The sequence below is a fragment of the Spinacia oleracea genome, chromosome 2 (assembly GCF_020520425.1).
Source record: "Spinacia oleracea cultivar Varoflay chromosome 2, BTI_SOV_V1, whole genome shotgun sequence".
In the NCBI taxonomy this organism is placed as follows: domain Eukaryota; kingdom Viridiplantae; phylum Streptophyta; class Magnoliopsida; order Caryophyllales; family Amaranthaceae; genus Spinacia; species Spinacia oleracea.
Window position 1 is genome coordinate 83,026,424 of NC_079488.1, and position 19,879 is coordinate 83,046,302.

The 19,879-nt window shown below is 38.2% G+C and overlaps 2 protein-coding genes across 4 annotated transcripts; one reads left to right on the forward strand and one right to left on the reverse strand.

Moving 5' to 3' along the window:
• Positions 1 to 8,460: 8,460 nt before the first annotated feature.
• LOC110805896 (actin-related protein 2/3 complex subunit 3) lies at positions 8,461 to 11,456 on the reverse strand. Of its 2 annotated transcripts, XR_002538142.2 has the most exons (6): positions 11,307 to 11,456; positions 11,118 to 11,167; positions 10,269 to 10,377; positions 9,893 to 10,162; positions 8,900 to 9,113; positions 8,461 to 8,668 (listed from the first exon to the last, which is right to left on the reverse strand). XR_002538142.2 is itself a non-coding variant. In XM_022011514.2 (5 exons), exons 2-5 carry the CDS (start codon positions 11,118 to 11,120, stop codon positions 8,971 to 8,973), a joined length of 525 nt encoding a protein of 174 aa, XP_021867206.1. In that variant the 5' UTR covers positions 11,121 to 11,167; positions 11,307 to 11,455; the 3' UTR covers positions 8,461 to 8,970. The 2 variants fall into 2 exon arrangements, 1 of the variants encoding a protein (XP_021867206.1); XM_022011514.2 differs by having other exon boundaries at positions 8,461 to 9,113; positions 11,307 to 11,455.
• A 1,158-nt stretch (positions 11,457 to 12,614) lies between these two features.
• LOC130467959 (uncharacterized) lies at positions 12,615 to 16,615 on the forward strand. Of its 2 annotated transcripts, XM_056837141.1 has the most exons (6): positions 12,615 to 14,296; positions 14,393 to 14,646; positions 14,735 to 14,818; positions 14,893 to 14,976; positions 15,054 to 15,728; positions 15,815 to 16,615. In XM_056837141.1, the coding sequence occupies exons 1-6, from the start codon at positions 13,222 to 13,224 to the stop codon at positions 16,613 to 16,615; spliced, it is 2,973 nt and encodes a 990-aa protein (XP_056693119.1). In that variant the 5' UTR covers positions 12,615 to 13,221. The 2 variants fall into 2 exon arrangements, with proteins under 2 accessions (XP_056693119.1, XP_056693120.1); XM_056837142.1 differs by lacking the exon at positions 14,735 to 14,818.
• Positions 16,616 to 19,879: the final 3,264 nt, after the last annotated feature.

A 19,879-nucleotide genomic window follows, 5' to 3' on the forward strand; every position in this document is an offset into this window, starting at 1 on the left:
TCTTCGTCTTTGTTAAAAAAAAATTTGAAAATGACAAGAATACCCTTTAACTTTAATCAAAGGGGCATGCTTTGCTTGCTTTATGTCCTTTTTATGCTAGTTGTACACTAATCTTACTTTCGATCGGAGAGATGATGAACTTGCACTTTCCATCATAATTCATGAAGAAATCCAGGGAAATTAAATTAAAAGAATAATTATAAAAGGATGCCGCATGATTTTGATCCTATGTGGATCCACATAATAATAATTACAATAATAAATAAGGTCCGTTTTATTCGACTTATTTTGCCTGAACTAATATTATCTGAAATTAACCGAACTTATCTGAAGTTATTTTATCTGAAAAAATATTTATCTTGTCTTATTTGTGTTAAAAAAGTCTGAAAAAAACTCATTTTTTCCGAGTTGAAATTATTTTGTCTAAAATAAGTCGAAATAAGTCAAAATAAGTCGAATATAACAGAGTCTAAATAAAATATACTTATTTTATTTCTGGATACTCACAACACTTGTGTAGAATAATAATTGAGTACGTAAAATATAAGAACTCGTAGAAATTAAATTAAAAAATATATAAAAATCAAGATGCCGCAATGATTTTGATCATATGAGGATCCACATAATAATAATAATAATAATAATAATAATAATAATAATTGAATAAAATTTAATGTAATGTTTATAATATTAATATATATGAGGAAGTGTACCAGCTATTATAGATTTATAGCTAGGTTAAAGGGGTGAAATGTGGAAGACAATGATGATGAATGTTATAATGGTATATTGGTATATGTCACTAATTAGTTGAATAGTAGTTTCCATCATTCGCATTGGATCTTGTGAATTTTTGCTCATGTTCATAGGCAATAAGGTTATGTAATCATTTACTATCAAAAGTTTAAGCTTCCAGAAATTGAGATCGAGTACACATGTACACTCTTAATTATCGGTCTACTATTATTAGTATACTAGCTTTAGATACACGCAATGCGTGAACATATATACTACAAAGTACCTTCATTTCTGAAAGGCTTTGCATTACTCAAATTTATTATCACCAAAAATGTTAGTATCAATGTTCGAACCCATGACCTCTAATTCATAATGTAAAGTTCTAACCATCTCTACAATTGTAACGTGTGACTCTAAAGTAATGAAAAAAGACAAAAATCATTCTTATAAGTACTAAAACTTTAATGCCCAATATATATTTGAATAATAACCTATTATAATAATTTTACTTAATCTTTATTAATTAATCAGATCATACATAAAAAAAAGTTAATTGTTGTACTATTTCTTTAGCTAATCAATTGTGTGTTTTTCTAAAAATATAATATATTTTTTGTTATTCAATTTATAATAATTGATGCTTTAAGAAATTTCTTATGTTTATAAGTGAATTAGAAAAAACAAAGTTTTATACAGAGTACCAATCAAGTAAGACTTGCAAAAATAAAGTATTTGATCTTAGGAACTATTCTGGAAACCTTCATATATTTGGAGGATATTCTGTAATATTGGCAACAAATTAAATAGAAACATACACAAAGGTTTGCAAAGAAAACAATCATCAACCGGACAAAAACCAAATAAGAAAAACAATAAAATTTGGGGCATCGGGCCACTAACTAGTTATATACATCAAAATGTTACATGTAAGATCTTGTTAAATTGGTGTCGGTATGTATTTTTAGAATATCAATTTTTATAATTTTTTCACATAAGAAATTGGATATATTATTAGTTAAATATTGCATTAGAGTCCGTGCAAATAGTAACTGCACAAAACTTTATGAAATGGCAATAAAACAAAATTACCTGTTGGTCAGTAGTAAAAATTAGTTGTAAAATTTCTCTAAAGAAAAAGTAGTAGACATAAAAAAAAAATAGGGGGATTGATTTTTATTTATTTGTTTAAAAAATTTAAATCTCTGTTATTAAGTATTTTATTGTGATTTTCTTTTTTATTTTTGACATTTTTTCGGTTGTGATTAAGTATTTAATTGAATAATTTTCCTTCATTCTTTTTTATTCTGTTTTACAGTTAATGTTAATATAGTTTATAGAGAAGTTAACCGGGCCGTGAATTGGTTAGCTAACTTAGGTGTTCGGTCGAGTCAAAAGCTTGTTATGCTAGAGGCGATCCCGGAGGATCTTCGTGCTATTTTATTGAAGGACCTAGGTGGAGTTTCTTGGACAAGATTGGCGCCGGTGACTTCTCGTATGGTGGACTGAGCTAGTTGCTGTGGTAGTAGTCGTTGAGTAGTTTGTCTTAGTTTGTCTTTTCCTTTTTTTTCGCTTTACTGTATTTCTTTTCCTCTTTGTTTGCTTGGGGCTTTGCCCTCCTTTATCACCGCACACAAAAAAAAAAAAAAAAATATTGTAGGATCATTTTATAGTTTATACTGTTTTTTAAGGGGACACTAAAAGTTCATTTACAATAATGATCCTAGGAGTTCCCTTATAAAATAGAGATTCAATTGTTATATAATATATCGTATTTGAGTCATTTGAAAATTATCTACACTCGATTAGATCAGCTCAATTTCCGGCCTGGAAGTTGTGTGTATTGAGATCAGGTCGCTCCATATTCACCCTAGCCCCACAATCCTACCCCCCCTCTCTCCCGGGAAGATGGCTTTCGGTAAAATCATAACATTCACATATCGGAGTACATCATTGAACTATTTAATTATCAATATGAATAAGAAAAACGATAGAGATCGACATCGTAATTACTATCATTCTTATTTACATAAACAGTAAATATTGTAAGTGGAGGTCTACATTTGAGTCACTTGTAAGCATTTCGTAAATGATAGATCTCTACCTTGTGACCTCCAAGTCACCAAAGAAATGATAGAGACATCGTGATTACTATTTACTGTATTAACTTAATTGCATGTACATTATATGAAAATAATAGGTAGGAATTGGACTCACAAAAGAAACATAGTTGTAAAAACACCCACACAAAAATCATGTTTTCCATGTACACACTATATGTACTATTATGACACGGGCACCTAGGCGGCTAAGCGTATGGAAAACATAATAAAACAAAAATTAGATGATAACCATTATTCAAAAAAGTTTTCTTGCAATAAAAAAGTTATAAATAATAAAATAATTCATCTGCTATCTTTAGATGCATTTAACTTTTGCACGATTTACATGCTCTACTTTGATTATAACTAGCTTTTTTGCCCGTTCAAAATGGACGGTTGTATAGTGGTTATTTAGTCTATTCTTATAAGTTCTAAAAGTATTGAGATTGTGATTTTAGAGAGAATATATGATTTAAATAAAGGTAAATTTTGAAAGTTGAAAGAATACATAAATTAAATAGTGTATTAATATTGAGAGCTAATCGGGAAGATGGAGTGGAAAATGTTGAATGCATAGATTGGCGAATAGATGTTGTATGAGGAAGATGGAGGGAGAGGGGCGATTGGAGTTGTATAATATATCAAACAACAAAGAAAAAAACCAAATTGATGGAGGAAAGAATTGATGACACGTGTCATCTAATCAAATGTGTTGACACATGTTATCTAATCAAATGTGGTTTCCCTTTTTAAATACTAGGTATAGAGGTATAGATTAGTCGTACCATGACATTCGCTTAAAGATCTTTACGGTTAGTATTTGTACAAGTATTGAAAATGGGAAAGTTGGTTGAATATAATAAAATATAGAGAAAGTAAGAGAAATGTGTAAAAAAGTGGATGGGTGGCCGTTGGGTGAAGAAAATGAATAAAGTAAGAGAAAGTAAGTATTATAAATATTGAGGTGGTAAAAAGGATAAGATAATAAATTTTTATGTTTAAAAATAGAATAAAGCAAAGTGTAAAGAACATTATTAAATGGACTAAAACGAAAATATGAAGATCATTTTGAAATGGAGGTAGTATACACTTAAGAACTCCTTCACCATTTCCCCCACTCTTAAAGTGTCTAGCACGCAACTTAGGGCGGGTTGACACGTGCGAATTTCGACCCGGTAGAACATTTCATCTTACCTTCATAAGAAAACATAGTTACTATACATGAAACTTTATATATATACTCTGTATATTAGATTCATCTGGATGTATACTTTCAAAGCATTAGTTTTTTGTTTTCTTAGTATCCCTACATGACGTGGAAAAGGTCTTTGATGTTGAATTAAAGGGATATTAACAATAGAGTAATTAGTACTCCCTCCGTATCTTTTTATTCTTTGCGTTTTTCATTTTGGGTGTCCTAAAATGTTCTTTACATTTCCTTTTATATTATCACATAGATGATTTAATATTCTATCAAAAATTGTGTTCAATTATTATTTTAACCAATTAAATCCATTGGGTCATTTAATCTCTCACACTTTTTCATTGCGACATTAAATTTTTCTCATTTTTCCAATATCAGAATTTTGATAAGAGTGAAAACATTATAAATAAACGTAATTTTTCACGTTTACATAAAAACTTAGACGAATCACAATGCACATTCATTAGTCGTTAAAACGCGTGCAAAATGCCAAACGTAAAAAACAAAAAGAGACGGTGGGAGTATAAGCTAGAAATGATCAACATATAATTAGTGTTGATTGGGCCCACAAATCAAGATTTGAAGATCCGAAATCTATGGACTATGCTCCACTATTAATACTGGTAATTAAGCTTTTAAACATACCTTTTAAAAATAAATTAAGCTTTTAAACGTAATTAAACACTAACATAATAGCAAATTATGATGGTTAATAAAATTATTAAATCTCAATGTACATTTTCAAAGACTTTTCTCCGAAGAAATTTGGCTATTAAAGACTCTTTCCCTTCAATTTTTTTTTTTTTAACGTTTGATTTCAATAAAATTACTATATCCGTCTCTTTAATTTTTGTTTTTTACGTATTTCGTTTACTCGTTTAGGGTGTCTTTTTTTTTGAAGGAAGGGTGTCTTGTTTTGGTTCTTCACATTGAGCATTTTTCCTTTTACATAGCAATACGTGTACTCCGTTCTAATTTATTAGTCCCCTTTTCGTATTGTGATGTTTTTTTATTTGTCCCTTTTAGAATCTTTCCTTATTTGTTCAACAATATTTCCTTTTACCCTTATATTACACAAAAGGTCTTGCGCGCACAAGGTGTACAATAAATTTATTGTACACCAAGATAACTTTTACCCATTTTTTTGTAACTTTAACCTAGTTCTAATTAACTTTTATATTAGCAAAAAAAAGTTGATAGAAAAACATTTGAAAGGGTTAAATGATTAATTTTATAAGTTATTAGTGATTTTGAAGAAATAAGTTTTACTAAAATGAAAAAATTTATCACTAAAAAATTGATAACTTTTACCTATATAAACTTAACTTTAAAGCATTTTGAGTTAACTTTTAGTTCGGTGTACAATATTTATTGTACACCCCTTATAAACAAGAATTTGTGTATATTACAAGTGTAATTCCATTTTCGTCCCAAATAAATATGCAAGCGATCCCTTTATTTTCTAATTTAACAATACTAAACACTACCTACTCATATTTTCTTAATTTTTTCTCGTCACATGGGTGAAATTCTTTAGAGATTCACATACAAGGTGTCATTTTAGTGGATTGTTCAATATTTCAAAAGGGACTAATAAACAAGAACAGAAGGAGTACTTTGCCTTGATTGGTTCAAAAAATAAATAAGTAATCTATTGGTTGTTAGATTAGTTAATGGATTACCTTAATAAAAAAAAAGAACAGTTAATGGATTGAAGTCATATTTTGTTTAATTTTTTTAAATAAAGAATAAAAGTTGTTCTCTCTGCGTGGAGAGCTCAGCGCGAACTCGCTGAGTTCGGGGCAGCGGTGAAGAACGGTGGTTGTATCATGTATGGGTGGGCTTCTATTTGCATGAAATTAAGAAGGAAGAAAGTATCTACCTGGTTTGTGTTTGCAGGACAAAGGGAGTAAGTATTAATGAGCTCACTAGGTTTTTTTGTCCTTTACGCATAAGAAAAGTATTAATGGCGATTTACCAATTGAATTGATGATATTGTGCTGAATTATTAAAAAAAACAGTAACTTTTCTTGATGATGTATACAGTACATAGAGAATTTTGTGAAAAAGTGACACATTTTGGGAATTTTGACTTCTTTGAATATTATTGTCGAAAATCGCTGAATTTTCAAAGTATCATCAATATTTGAAAGTATGTCCCTACATGACGTGGAAAAGCTAAATGTTGTTGAATTAACGGGATATTAACAAGAGAGTAATTAGTAGAAGCTGGAAATTATCAACACAATTTTAGTGTAAATTTGGGGCCAAGAATTGATATATCAAGATTTGAAGACCCAAATCTTTGCTCCACCACTATAAAAAAATAAAATTAATGCTTCTAATTAAGCCTTTCAACATAATTAAACACTAACACAACAACAAATTATGATGGTTAATAAGATTTATTAACCAGCAACTTGTGATCATTATGTAGAGGTTGGTGTAATGTAGTAGTCAATCATATTCTCAAGATATGTATTGACAGTTACTTATGTTTGTTTCACCATCAACCCACTACTTTCACTCAAGATACTTTATCTATTTTTAGGCTAACAACTCAAGTTTCTCATAGCCGTTCTACTCACCTTAAAAAACACAATCTTCATTTGCAATAAGTTCATTAAGTCAATCCGTGGACTATGGACCATGGTGCACATAGACCATGGTGCACCATGTGCACCAAAAGAACACATGTGCATAAACAAAAGAACATGATACTACGACAAAAGAACATGCAATATAATGTTTTACTTTTTTGTTATAAAAAATCACAATTTATTAAAAATATAAAAAAATATATGTCCATGTTCTTTTTACGTAACCAGATGTTCTTTTAATTATATACTAATGTTCTTAAGGTGCATCATGCTCTATGTGCACTATGGTCCACCTTCTAAATTGCGCATTTAAGTAGATAAGATCGTCAATAAGTTTACTCTGTTGCATTCAGGTCTGATTAGATTCAATAAATATCAATCAGGTCCAACTTGGTACAATACGTTACAATACCTTGCAATCAAGTCATACTATAATTTTACTCTCTCGAGTTTACTCTCTTACAATGAGTTCTAATCAGTCTAATAAGTTACAATAATTTCATATAAGTTCAGCTTAGGTAAGTTCAAATAAGTTTAAGTCTCACTAGGTGAAAAGAACGTATCCAAATTAAAGTCATTGTTCGAGCTATCCCTTTCTCTGATGTACAAAGAGCAACCAAGGGAAAACGATATAGACGAAATTTGATCATACATCGTGCAATTTATAGACAAAAGATACATACAAAGGTAGCCAAATTGAAAGATTATACTATATAGATCACCAACTTTAACACTACTTTCTTTTAAGTAGTTCATTTTAAGCTGGAGAAATCAAACATTGTGCCTGCAATGGCAGTGTAATGTAAGTGGTAAAAGATGATGATTATTAATATATCATTACACTGGTCATCTTAAAATCATCATAACATAATTTTGTACCCTAGAGATGTTTTCTTGTCCATCCATTATCCATGGAATCTAAACTTTTGCTTTTCTCAAAATAATAAAAGTAAAAAAATATCCATTTTATTATTTTTTATTTTAAAATCTCTTCCTAGACCGTCCTTTTTCTTTTATAATGGGACCAAAACTCTCCAAAATATGTGAAAATTATTATATTTTTTTAATTATTCATTTAATTTATTTATTGGTATATTAAGGAGAGCTTCTTTAGAAGATGGAATAGTCTTAAAGGAAGGGCTGAAAAAGTAAAAGTAACAAAATTTGCATTGTTTTTGGTTCAAAAGGAGAATTCAAAGTGTAATAAAAGAAAAGGGAAAATAAAATAAAATTATAGATGGTCTTTAAACATGGAAAAGAGAGATATAGATTGTCTTTCATGTTAACTCTATTCATACGGACAATGAAATTTTAAAATTTTAGAAAGAAGAATCCTTTATCCATGCATGGAGAATTGAGCCGTTTTGTTGAGAACTAAAAATGGATGGTCCCTTCCTTAAATCGACAATTGTATGTATAATAGAGAAAATAGAGAAGATCTAATACGGTAGTAGGAGTACATATTGAATAATGAGTTCGACTATTCAGCCAAACAATCGAAATATCCTCTTTCGATGTGAAAATAATACACATATGACTCTGTTTGGCAACACTAAATGAAATAGAGTTGAAACTGATAAGTTAGATGAGATTGAAAAGGTGATAGTTGAAAGCTGATATGTTATTTTTTATGTTAAGAAATAAATTATCACATATCTTTTTGTAGTAAGTGGTTTAGTTTAGGATGAGTGAAGTGGAGAAGTGGAAGAAAAAATAACACAACTATGAAAAAAGATATTCAAGTGAAATTAGGTTAAAATTTTCTATATGAATGGTGTAAACAATGTAACAAATAATTGTGGATAAAATGAGTGTCATGTAACCAAAGAAAAAAACTTATTTTCACATCTTGAGAGAAAACATGATTAGCTTTACACTGTATCTTACTTAAAAAAAAAAAATTTAACAAAAGAAAACGAGAGCAGTATGAGAAATGAACTAGTTCACGCGCAAGGTGCTTCGTGTTGCACAACTACTGAACCATGGCTTACCAATGTGCCCATATGTGCTAAGATATACCGAGGTTGCTGTTACAGAGTATACGAACTTGATTAGCTTCGCGAACAACAGGCATGATATCATACAAGTATGTTAAAGAGGTTCTGCACAGATTAGTAGATTTCTTTATACAGAACACCTACTGAGATAATCATCAATTTGATTGCCTAGTCGAAAAATGTTTGAAGAATTACACGTTTGATTAATTTGTTTTACGTTCTTTTCACCATAGCAGAACAGATTTCATAGAGCAGTCTTACTTGTTTGAAACTGGATGTTTGTTTCATTCTTCGTTCTTTCTGACACGTACTTCTGGCAAGCAAGCAGCTGATTACAGTGCAATGATGTTCACAAATTTCCTCTTAGCAAATGCCAACCACCATTTATTTGGAGTGCCATTAGGTCGATAAGCAACGCCCAGTAATCTCCCACTTGTTTCTTCTCTTATCTGCTTCAGGTAGTTTCTGAATAACACTGTTTACACATGGGAGGAAAAATACAAGGTAAATAGAAAGTTTTGAGTTGCCGAATGTCATATGGTAGGCAACTGGAATCAGTTCAACATAACATTCCCCCGGGTTTTATCAAACTAGACTGAAAAAGGAGCATGCTGTTTTTCAATATCTGAGAAATGGAACAATAGTGGTACATATTTAACCTAGACTCTTCTTTTTACGGCCTCAAGCACTCTACGTTGAATCCTCCACGTTCTAATACGAGTGTTGATACTTGACACTTCAGTACTTCACTATGGACCAATATGGTAATTTTTCACGACATTTGGACATAAACATGGGTGTGATTGTGTGATACCGTACCAATAGTCCAATACCCAAGTTCCAGCTATCAGTTACGTAGGTGATAACATCAGAAGCTGTTGTTTTATGACAATCTCCGCTGTTCTAAGGAAACAAAATAACCTACTTCATGACATCTGATAACAACACGTTGTAGCAAATCAGAGGAAAAGCCTAATCGAACACTTAATCAGGTCATTTCACAGGATGAAGCTGACAAACACGGTTCTGAATCCAAAAAATTTGCAAAAGTGCATTTTGGGTTGTCAAGTATGAAGATAATATGGCTCTAATCCTGAAATTTGGCCTTTGCATATGCATTTTCAAATGCGAATTGGTAATCCTAAATCCTAGTTTGGAGAAACATGCTTCAAAGAGGCAGATTTAATAGCTAAACATGCAAGTTTACGTTATAATCTATAATAGCTATAGTAAGGATGAAGTTGAGAAATTTACGTGCTTCCTGATGGCCTTTAGGAGGTGTGAATAAACCAGGGAAAGGAAACCCAGACTCTCCAGGCACCGGAACTTCCTCAAGACCCAAATTAATAATGGCCTTGGTACCTTCAGCCAATGTTCTGCATCCCTCAAGCCTCTTCAAAGCAACATTGACATAGTATGTCAAGTAGATAAGCAGCTTATCGGCAGAGCTCTTTATGTCGAAATTCCTGAAGAAGACATTAGCGCGGAAAAAGGTAATTGCTTCATCAACAATATCAATGCTTTCTGCACAAGTTTGCATAGCACACGTTGATCAACGACAGGAGAAATAGGTAGCAGAACTCATTTACAAAAGGATAAGCGAGTACAAATGAATCGTTATTAGCCTAACCTTGATCTGAAACTGGAGCAGGACCCTTGATATGGCTTTTCAAAGGAAGTAGTGGACAACCACAAGCTTTTGTTACTCCTCCCTCATCAACAAAACTAGAGTGGTAAACCTATGATCATTCGGACCCACAACTTATTAATCCCTCTAGCATCAAACACGTATAGTGATGCACAGAAACAAATCAATTCAAAATCTAAACAACTAAGAATTAGCCTTGATCACCTATTCTAAAGATGCCCTAATGATGTACTTGTACATGTTTAGTTGTTAGAGTCGCGCATTTTCCAAAGATTATGCACGCTCACCAACACGATTGAAGTTTCAAAGTGTTCATACCCACATCAGAGCATCGAGTGACGAGTGTGCAACATGGATACTTAAGGTGAAACGGAAAGAGCACGTAACAGAACGTCATAGAGAAATTTGAAGGTTTCGCCATAACATTCATCCTTAGATGGGAATACCATCATCAGAACAAGAAATCAATTGAAAAACGATCATTCACAAATTCTGCACTATTTAGCTAAAGAAAGCACATTTAGATTAAAAAAAACCCAGATCAAAAGCAATCCCAGAAATTCTTGCCAACCCCAAATCATTTTATGATTGTTCCTTATTATGGTTCATGTTAGCCGACCCCAAATCATTTTGGACTAAGCCTTTGGTGTTGTTGTTGATCAAAAGCAATCCCAGAAGATCCAAAACAACTCATTTTAACAAATTCAACCCCAAAATCACAGCAACCACTAAACATAGTTCTAGTTCCAATTCACTATAAATTCAATCACAATTGACGAAATTTAACAACAATTAAGCTCAAATAATGAAAAGGGTGTCAAATTCTCTCACCATAATGAGCTTTGAACCTCACTATTGCAGCAATGTTGCCCGCCAAAGATCTGGACACAAGAAATTTAATCACAAAATTAATTCGACAAACATCAAATTGAAGATATTTCCATAAATAAATTAACCCTGGGAATGTTGAAAATATCATGGATTAACAAGATAATTAAGGAAATATTAAAAAAAAATTACCAATTGAATCTTTGAATTATTATAGAGTCCTTCCTTGTTCAGTTGTTCCAGACTCTCAAGCTGATGAGAGCTGATTATCATCGGGCCTTTTCCGATTGTGGGGTAGTTGAGTTTTTAGGTGCTGTATCCGACGTCGTTTTCCTCTAATGAAATTGAATTATTATACGAAGTAATTGGATACAAAATGTACATTGATTCACGAGGTGTACAATACAAATTGCTTTTAAGGTCGAAACACGAACACAGAACCCAAACCCTAAACCCTAATAAGTTTCAACACGAACAAATTTAATATGTAGGGATGCTCGTTTTTTAATGTTTATAAGAGTTGTGAAAAGAACTTGTTTACTATCACGTGAATAAATAGTAAAATGTGCACATGCGTTAGTAGTGTGGGCATATGAGGAGAGAGATAGCGAACAAGTGGGAAAGTACACCAACATCCATAAAAGAAATATGGGACAATTTTTTAGAGACGAAAGGAATAATGATTTGATTTCAATATATGATACTTTGAAGGTCATTTAATTGTTTGTTTGAAAATACTACCCTAACTTGTGTGTACTGTTTCTTGTCAATTTTTGTTTTTTGTTTGCTTCAAATGTTTACGTGTTTTATTAAGAAATGTTCTGAGGTAACGCAAATGTTTTTAATTTAAGCTTTTAACTTGCATTTACGCTCTGTTTGGTAGGGCGTAAAACGTTTTCATGGAAAACAATTTTCCCATTTTCAATCATTTTACGTTGTTTGGTTGGGTAAAGGATGAAAAACAATTTTTCATGACTCCCTCAAAGGTAGAAAACCCTTTTCCATTTGAAAAGGAGGAAAACCACTTTTCGTTCTTACCTCCTTACCTCCCTCTCCTTTCTTCCCCTCAATCTTCATCATCTTTTCCCATTTTCTTTTAAGGTACCAAACAAAGGAAAACTAGTTTGGAATTGTGTTTTTCTTTGAAAAATGTTTTCCGTGGAAAATCATTTTACAATAAAAACGTTTTACACCTTACCAAACAGAGCCTTAGTATATAACTATATATAATTGAATATGTCGTTGATGAGCTAGGTGAATAAGAGACTAGTAGACTGTGTTCCGGTGTTGTAAAGATGGAAACAATGGGCTTCGAATGAAGGCCCTTTTGTATGTGTTGAAGATCTTGCTTGTTTGAATGAGTGGAGTCCGAATTCACCTGCACAATAGCAAAGTTACTAGCCTCGGGGGTGTTTCCGAGGAAAGCCCCTCCGATGCCTAAGTAAGAATGATGCTCGGATTCTAGAGAGAAGTTCTCTAGAAGAGTAGTCTTAAGGCGGTAAATTTTACGTGTTTGCATAATAAATGCCCATAGGTCACTTATTGTTATTGGGCCTTGGGCCTTAATGGATGGCTGAATAGCCATTGGTAGGTTTGATGTTGTTGTTTAGAGCCATTGGGCTTTGGACTTAGTGGCCCAATTGAGAATCAATTGGGAGCCCAAACAACATGCCCCCCAGACCCGGTCCATTTAGAATTAAATGGGTGGGTTTCCAGCTGTCAGAAGTCCGAAAGTTCCCTCTCTTTTTTGAAAAGGGATGATTTGCATTGATGACAAGTGTTGGGAGTTGTATTGTGCCGTGTAGATCGTGGGTTGAGGAAGTTGATGCGCCCCTTTTCTTTTCTATAAATACGGGGTGCATTGCTCTTTTCGAACTTTTTACTCCTTCTTTCAAACCCTTTCTCTCTCTAAATTCCGGCGATCGCAGTGCGATTTGTTTCTTCAGATCTACGAAATTCGGCCAACTTTGGACTTCGGGAACTTGTGCTGTTCGTTTTATCGGCGAATTCCGCTTCGGAAGAAGGTAATTTGTTTCTGAATTCTCCTTTTTTTCTTCGTTTTTCCTTCTACCCCTCAATCTCAACCCTAGACCGAGAATTCGCGGCCATGGCAAAGAATAGGGGCAAGAGCAAGTTCGTCGTTGGCTCCTCTAGTGAGAGGGAGAACGTGCCTTCGGGAAGGTTGCCGAAAACTTCGAGGGTTCGGCCTTCGGAGAGGCCAGTGGAGAGGCGTTCGACTGGTTGGGATGCTTCGAAAGATGATGTTGTTGGCGGGTCTAGCGTGTCTGAACGCGCAACTTCTGGTAAAAAGGCTGGCTCTTCGGGTGTGCGCCGCTCCTACCCTGAGTTTCCAGTTCATTGGACTGAAGCTGATCCGCAGGGTAAGTATGCCCCGATTCTGCATGAGACCACTAAGATCGATGGTCCCTTGGAAAAATCGGTCAGTGGTGACTGGTTGGTGGAGGCGAAGCTGGGGCATTACCATCGGAGGGCCGAAGAGTTATACGGAATCCAGCACGCCTTGGGGTACTGGTGCGAGCTTCCCGACCAGGAGCGTCCTCGGGTGACTCATCCGCCGAGGGGGTTCATCTCTGTGTATACTCATCATTTGGAGAACGGCCTCCGCTTTCCTTTGGATCCCTTCATATCCGAGCTCCTGGTGTCGTATAACATCAGTTTGGCCCAGCTTACCCCCAAATCTATGAGGCACATCATCGGATTTAGATGGGTGTGCGATTTTATTAACTTTCCATGCTCTGTTGCCGTGTTTCGGGATCTGCACGATCTGTCTTTCAACCATGCTTCCAAGGGGGATGGGTATGGTTGGTGGACCATTATCAACAAAAGATCCCGAAGAAAGGGGGAGCCGAACTATATTACGGCCTACCCTTACCTCAGCTCTGATCATAACTGGAAGACGGAGTGGTTGTTCGTTCGTGTGCCGACAGATCCGAAGCATCCACATTTTTACCGCCCTCCGAAGTGGTTTGTGACTCCTGATCCTGATATGCGAAGCGTGGCTGCTCCGGATCGGAACCATCACCACTACGTGGATCTCCTCCAGTGGTTTTTGGCTCGGGAGGACAACTACAAATTGCCGTCCAACTGGCTCCCGAACCTCAACTATATTTTGCGGGAGGACATTCTTGCTGTTGCCGGTCTCAGCAGGATTTTTGACAGGGGTAGGTGTCTTTCGGCTGGGACCGTGCTTTAGTAAGTTTGCCCTCTTCCTTTTTGGTCTCGTTTTACTGATTTCGTTTTGTGCTTTGTTTCTGCAGAGTACGGCTTCAGCTGCGTTGATCCTGTGGTCTTGGGTATTTCTTTGGATCTGAAGACCATTCACGACTCGGCCCCTGATTATAAGTTCGGGAAGGAGAATCCTCGTAATCCTCGCTTGAAGGATTACGTGCTGTCTCCGTCGGGTGTCGCTCGGATATCTGAAGTTCGAGCTGATCCGTGGGATTCTGCCTCTTCTCCCGAAGCTGTTCCAGTGAAAGTCGTGCTCCCTGATTTGAGGACAACCTCGGATCCGGTGAGTGTTTCTAGTCTCAATATCTTTTGTTTGTCTTTCTTTTTGGTTGGCCGTCGGCTAACGTCTTGGTCCTGGACCATCTTTTTAGGGTCCTGGGACTGACGCTGTGCCGCGTGCCGTTCCTTCGGTTTCATCTCCGGCTCGGATAGATATCTCTTTATCTAGGAACCGGGTACTTCGCGATTTTTCTTTATTCCTTCCTTTGTCTTGTTTTACCTTTATTGACCCTTGGTTTCTTCTGTTTAGGATCAGCGCAAAAGGAAGAGCAGCACTCTTTTGAGGCCTTCTGCGCATCCGAAGAAGGCGAAAGCTGATCAGTCTTCGGAGAAGGTATTTGTTCTGACTTAGAGCTTTTGTGGTCTGTTCTCTCTTTTTCTGAAACTGACCTTTGAGCGTTTGCCCTGTAGGAAGTGGTTTCGGAAGTCATGCCTCCTCCCAAAAACCTCCTTCACTTCATGCCCTTGCCCGGGCAGAAGTTGAAGAGTGTGGTGGTTGTGGAACCGCCTCCCGTGGACCAACCGCTGGCTGAGGAAGATACCATCCCTTCTCCGCTGAAGCCGTCTGCTGCTTTAGGGATCGAGATCCAGGATATAACCAAGGTGATGGAGGCAATTGAAGCCGACCTTGTTCCTGGCTCGGATGTCCCTATTGTGGCCGAGCAGAAGGAAGAAGCTGCTGACGTTTCTCTCGAAAGGGAGAAAAGTCCGGATAAGGAGATGGTGGATCTCACCGAAGCTCACGTAGAGGTTCCCGAAGCTGAGAAGGAGGAACCCGAGCAGGGTCTGACGAGGAAGAGGCGTCATTCGACCTTGGGCTCCACTTCGACCTCGGCCCTGGATAGACTGATCCACGCTGACCCTTGCTCGGATGTTCCGCTGAAACGGATCCCCGAGGAGGTAAGGGAAGCGATGGCTCGCTATGCCAGAGCTCCGGTTTTGGGGGAGAACCCCATGGCTCACGTGGGATCTTTGGTGGGTCCCGAAGCTGCACGGGAGAATCTTCTTCGGGCCAACCCGCAGTGGAGGGTTCCTGGAGCTGAGGAGAGGAACCCAGCTATGATGGCCCAATATTATCTGAATGAGGTAAGTGTTGGAAATTTTGTTTTGAGTTCCGTTTTTGGTTTGTTGTCTTCTTTCCTCATCTTTTCTTGTCTTTTCTTCTTTCCCAGGCTGTTTTCTGGTCCTCGTTCGCTTCCGAGTGTAGCTCGGTTGAGGAAAGGCAGCTGAGGAGGTATCAGGAGGCTTATGCTCGTGATATCCCTGTCTTGGACCAGAAGGCTGGGCAGCTCATGGCCGAGATGGTGGACCTCAAGCAACTGTACCTTCAGTACAGTCGTGAGGCTAGGGAAGCGGCGGAACAGATCGGGGCCGAAGTTGGGAGGCTCACTTTCCAAGTTGAAGAGGATGCTGAAAAGATAGCTTCCTTCGACAGGGAGAGGAGAGAAATGGCTGCCAAGTTTGCGAGCGAACTTGAAGAAAAAGACAGTCTTCTCAAGGAGATGACGTCTAAATTTGAGGCGGCCATTAAGCAGAGCCAGGAAGCGGAGGCGAGGCTTCAGCAGTTTATCAAGCACCGGGAGATTGTTCAGAATCAAGCTGACAAGGTGCCCGTTCTCCAGCTGAAGATCCGAGAGAAAGATGCTGCCATTCGGAAGTTGGAGCAAGAGAGAGTTGACCTCTACACTGCTGATCAGTGTAGAGAGCAATACTGGAATGGCATCCTGGGTGCTCGGCGGATGTTCGCGAAGCACATGCCTCATTTCCCTTGGAATGAGAAGGTTCCGCTCTGGATGAGGGCCCAGGATCACTTGGTGGAGTGCCAGGCCGATCGAGACGAAGCTGAAGCTGAACGCCAAGCTGCTCTTGCAGAGGCTCGGGCCCAGAAGGCGGCTTCCGAAGGTGATACTACTGCTGGGGGTTCTTCGAAGGATGCTCCTCTGGGGGATGCTCCTGAGACTCCCAAGAGCTAGGGATTCGGGCAGTCGTCTTCTTCAGAGTCGGTCGGTTCCAGTTGAGGACTTCCGAACATGTGCTTGCCTTTCCCCCCTTTTGCCTCGGCGCTGCGTTGTACTTATTTCTTTTTTGTTTTCTTTAGTACTTCGGTAGGCCGGTATTGTCTGTTGATGGCTGCCGATTTTAACTTGTTTCATTTTGTTTTCAATTTTTGAGGTTTTTCGATGTATTTGTACTTCCCCCAAATATTGAATAAAAAATGAATGTTTGTTACTTGGCTGCTTCTTTTCAACTTGTTCTTTCGCAATTTTTAGGTCTTTAAATCCGTAGATTTCTCGAGCTCCTCTTTCTGTAGACTTGCTAAAAACCTTTTGACCTTGCGAGCTCTTCAAATCCGTAGATCTGCTAAGAGGCTCTTTGACTTTGCGAGTTCTTCAAATCCGTAGATCTGCTAAGAGACTCTTTAGTTTTGCGAGTTCTTCAAATCCGTAGATCTGCTAAGAGACTCTTTAGTTTTGCGAGTTCTTCAAATCCGAAGATCTGCTAAGAGACTCTTTAGTTTTGCGAGTTCTTCAAATCCGTAGATCTGCTAAGAGACTCTTTAGTTTCCAGACTCTTCAAATCCGTCGATCTGCTCAGAGGTTTGGATTGTTCTTCCGATCTCTTGTGGTTCGGAAACCTGGGCAAGAGATCGCTAGTCTGCCTCTTTAGTTATGCCTTCGGCGATCCGTGGATCTGAGCCGGAGTTTTATAACTTGATTCGAGCGACTGTTTGTTGCGAACAAATTTTATTAGGGTACCGCGAATCCGAGGATTCTGGACGGTTCCCTGAAGTGTATGATTTGGTCATTTCTTGCATTTTATCAAGGAATGGACAAAGTCAACCTGTTTTTAGTCTCGGATTGATCAGATCCGAGGCTGCATATATATATAAGGGGACAATAAATGTAGAGATAAGTTTAATGAAACACATGGTGCCAATGGCTTTCCTCTTCTCATTAAACAACTTACTTGGTTTACAGACAGAGATCATACAAAATATTTCTTGAGAACATCGGTATTCCAATGGTTCTTCAGAATTGTTCCATCTAACTGTTTCAGCATATACGTGCCTGGCCTTTTTTCGGAATGGATGATGTATGGTCCTTCCCAAGTGGCTGAGAGTTTGCCATGGATCCGTCCTTTCTGAACCGAGGCGGCGTTTCTGAGTACTAGATCACCGACTTTTAGGGGTCTGGCGTTGACTCTTCGGTTGTAATGCTTGTTGACCCTCTGCAAATAGGCTGCGTTGAGTGTCCTTGCATCGTTCCGAGCTTCATCCAGTAGATCGAGAGCTTCGGATAGAAGCTGGTTGTTGCTTTCTCCTTGGAGCCCATCATACCTGTTGTATGCCTGGATCCTCAGGCTTTCTGTTCCGATTTCCACAGGAATTACAGCTTCGGATCCGTATACAAGGTGGAACGGTGTTTGTCCGGTAGCTTCTTTTTCAGTGGTCCGAAGGGACCATAGCGTTCCGGGTAGCTCTTCTAACCATTTGTTTTTGTCATCCTCGACTCTTTTCTTGAGTGCGTTGAGGATGAGTTTGTTAGCGGCTTCGGCTTGCCCGTTGCTTTGTGGGTGACAGACTGCCGAGTATGCTAGGTGTATGCCGAACTGTTTGCACCACTTTTGCAACGGGGTGTTGTCGAACTGTTTCCCGTGGTCGAAGACCATCAGTCTTGGTATGCCGAACCTTGTGATGATGTTCTGCCATATGAACTTGCGGACCTGAGGTTCGGTGATGGAGGAGACAGCTTCGGCTTCGATCCATTTGCTAAAATAGTCGACTCCTACAATCAACCACTTCTTCTGGTTCGTCGCTGAGGGGAAGGGACCAATGATGTCTAACCCCCACTGTGCGAATGGTAAGGGATACAGTGTTGATTGTAGGGCTTGAGCTGGTTGATGGATGGCTGGTGCGAACTTTTGGCATTTCTCGCATTTCCTTGCCATCTGCTTTGCCTCGGAAACCATAGTGGGCCACCAGTACCCAGCCCGAAGGGCTTTATGTGCTAATGTCCTACCTCCAATGTGGTTTCCGCATATCCCGAGGTGGATTTCCCTTAGGATGTAGTCAGCGTCTGTTGGACCCACACATTTTAGCAGCGGAGCAGAGAATGATTTCCTCATGAGCTCTCCTTCGGCGCTGATGATGAACCATCTGTTGAATCTTTTCAGTTTTCTCGCTTGCAGCTTATCTTCAGGAAGTTCTCCCCTTTCTTTGTATGCAACTACTGCGTCCATCCAGCTCGGTTCGGTGCGTAAGCTGCATACTGTGGTGGGTAGCAAGTCGATGCTTCTCTCCTGGTGAACTTCCACGTGGACCGACCTGTTTAGGTCGATGAGTGTCGAGCTTGCGAGTTTTGACAGTGCGTCTGCTTGCGCGTTCTGTCCTCGGGGAATGAGGATGACTTCAAAGGATCTTAACTTTGACGTTAAGGATTTAATCTTTGCTAAATAGGCTGTCATGCTGGGCCATTTGGCCTCATACTCTCCTCGGATCTGGTTGGCTACAAGCTGGGAATCAGTTTTGAGGCGAACATGTTCGGCCTCCAGGGATAAACAAAGCTCTATCCCTGCGATTGCGGCCTCGTATTCGGCCTCGTTGTTGGTTGCTTTGAAGCCGAACTTCAATGCATACTCTATGCTTTTCCCCGTCGGGGGGATTAGTACAACTCCTACCCCTGAGCCGTTTACTGTGGAAGATCCGTCAGTGAAGACCTCCCAAATGCTTTTCGTATCATCCAACATTTCCTGGTATGAGCACTCGGCCAAGAAGTCTGCCAATGCTTGTGCTTTGATTGCTGTCCTCGGCTGATATTTGATGCCGAACTCTGATAGTTCGAAGGCCCAGGCAGCCAATCTTCCTGACCTCTCTATTTTGTCGAGTACTTTTTCGAGCGGTTGGTCAGTTAGCACTGTGATCTGGTGGGAGTCGAAGTATGGCCTCAGTTTTCGTGCAGCTACCACTACTGCATATGCGACTTTCTCGATGAGTGGGTACCGGGTTTCGGCTCCTGTAAGTGTTCGGCTGGTGAAGTAGATTGGCTGTTGCTTCTTTTCTTCTTCCCGAAGAAGCACTGCGCTGACGGTTCCAGGGCTAACTGCGACATATAGGTACAGGGTTTCCCCCTCCTTTGGTCTGGCCAGTGTCGGCAGTTGAGCTAGGTGGGCTCTGAGTTGCTGAAAAGCTTCTTTTTGCTCCTGTTCCCATATCAGTTCGGGATCCACTTTCCTCGGGA

Coding starts and splice junctions, on each gene's coding strand:
- LOC110805896 (XM_022011514.2), bottom strand. Junction 10,163..10,268: donor TGCTCCAGTTTCAGATCAAG/GTTAGGCTAATA, acceptor AAACTTGTGCAG/AAAGCATTGATATTGTTGAT. Junction 9,114..9,892: donor TAAAGGCCATCAGGAAGCAC/GTAAATTTCTCA, acceptor ATGTGTAAACAG/TGTTATTCAGAAACTACCTG.
- LOC130467959 (XM_056837141.1), top strand. CDS start 13,222: ATGGCAAAGAATAGGGGCAAGAGCAAGTTCGTCGTTGGCTCCTCTAGT. Junction 14,297..14,392: donor CAGCAGGATTTTTGACAGGG/GTAGGTGTCTTT, acceptor TTGTTTCTGCAG/AGTACGGCTTCAGCTGCGTT. Junction 15,729..15,814: donor CCCAATATTATCTGAATGAG/GTAAGTGTTGGA, acceptor CTTCTTTCCCAG/GCTGTTTTCTGGTCCTCGTT.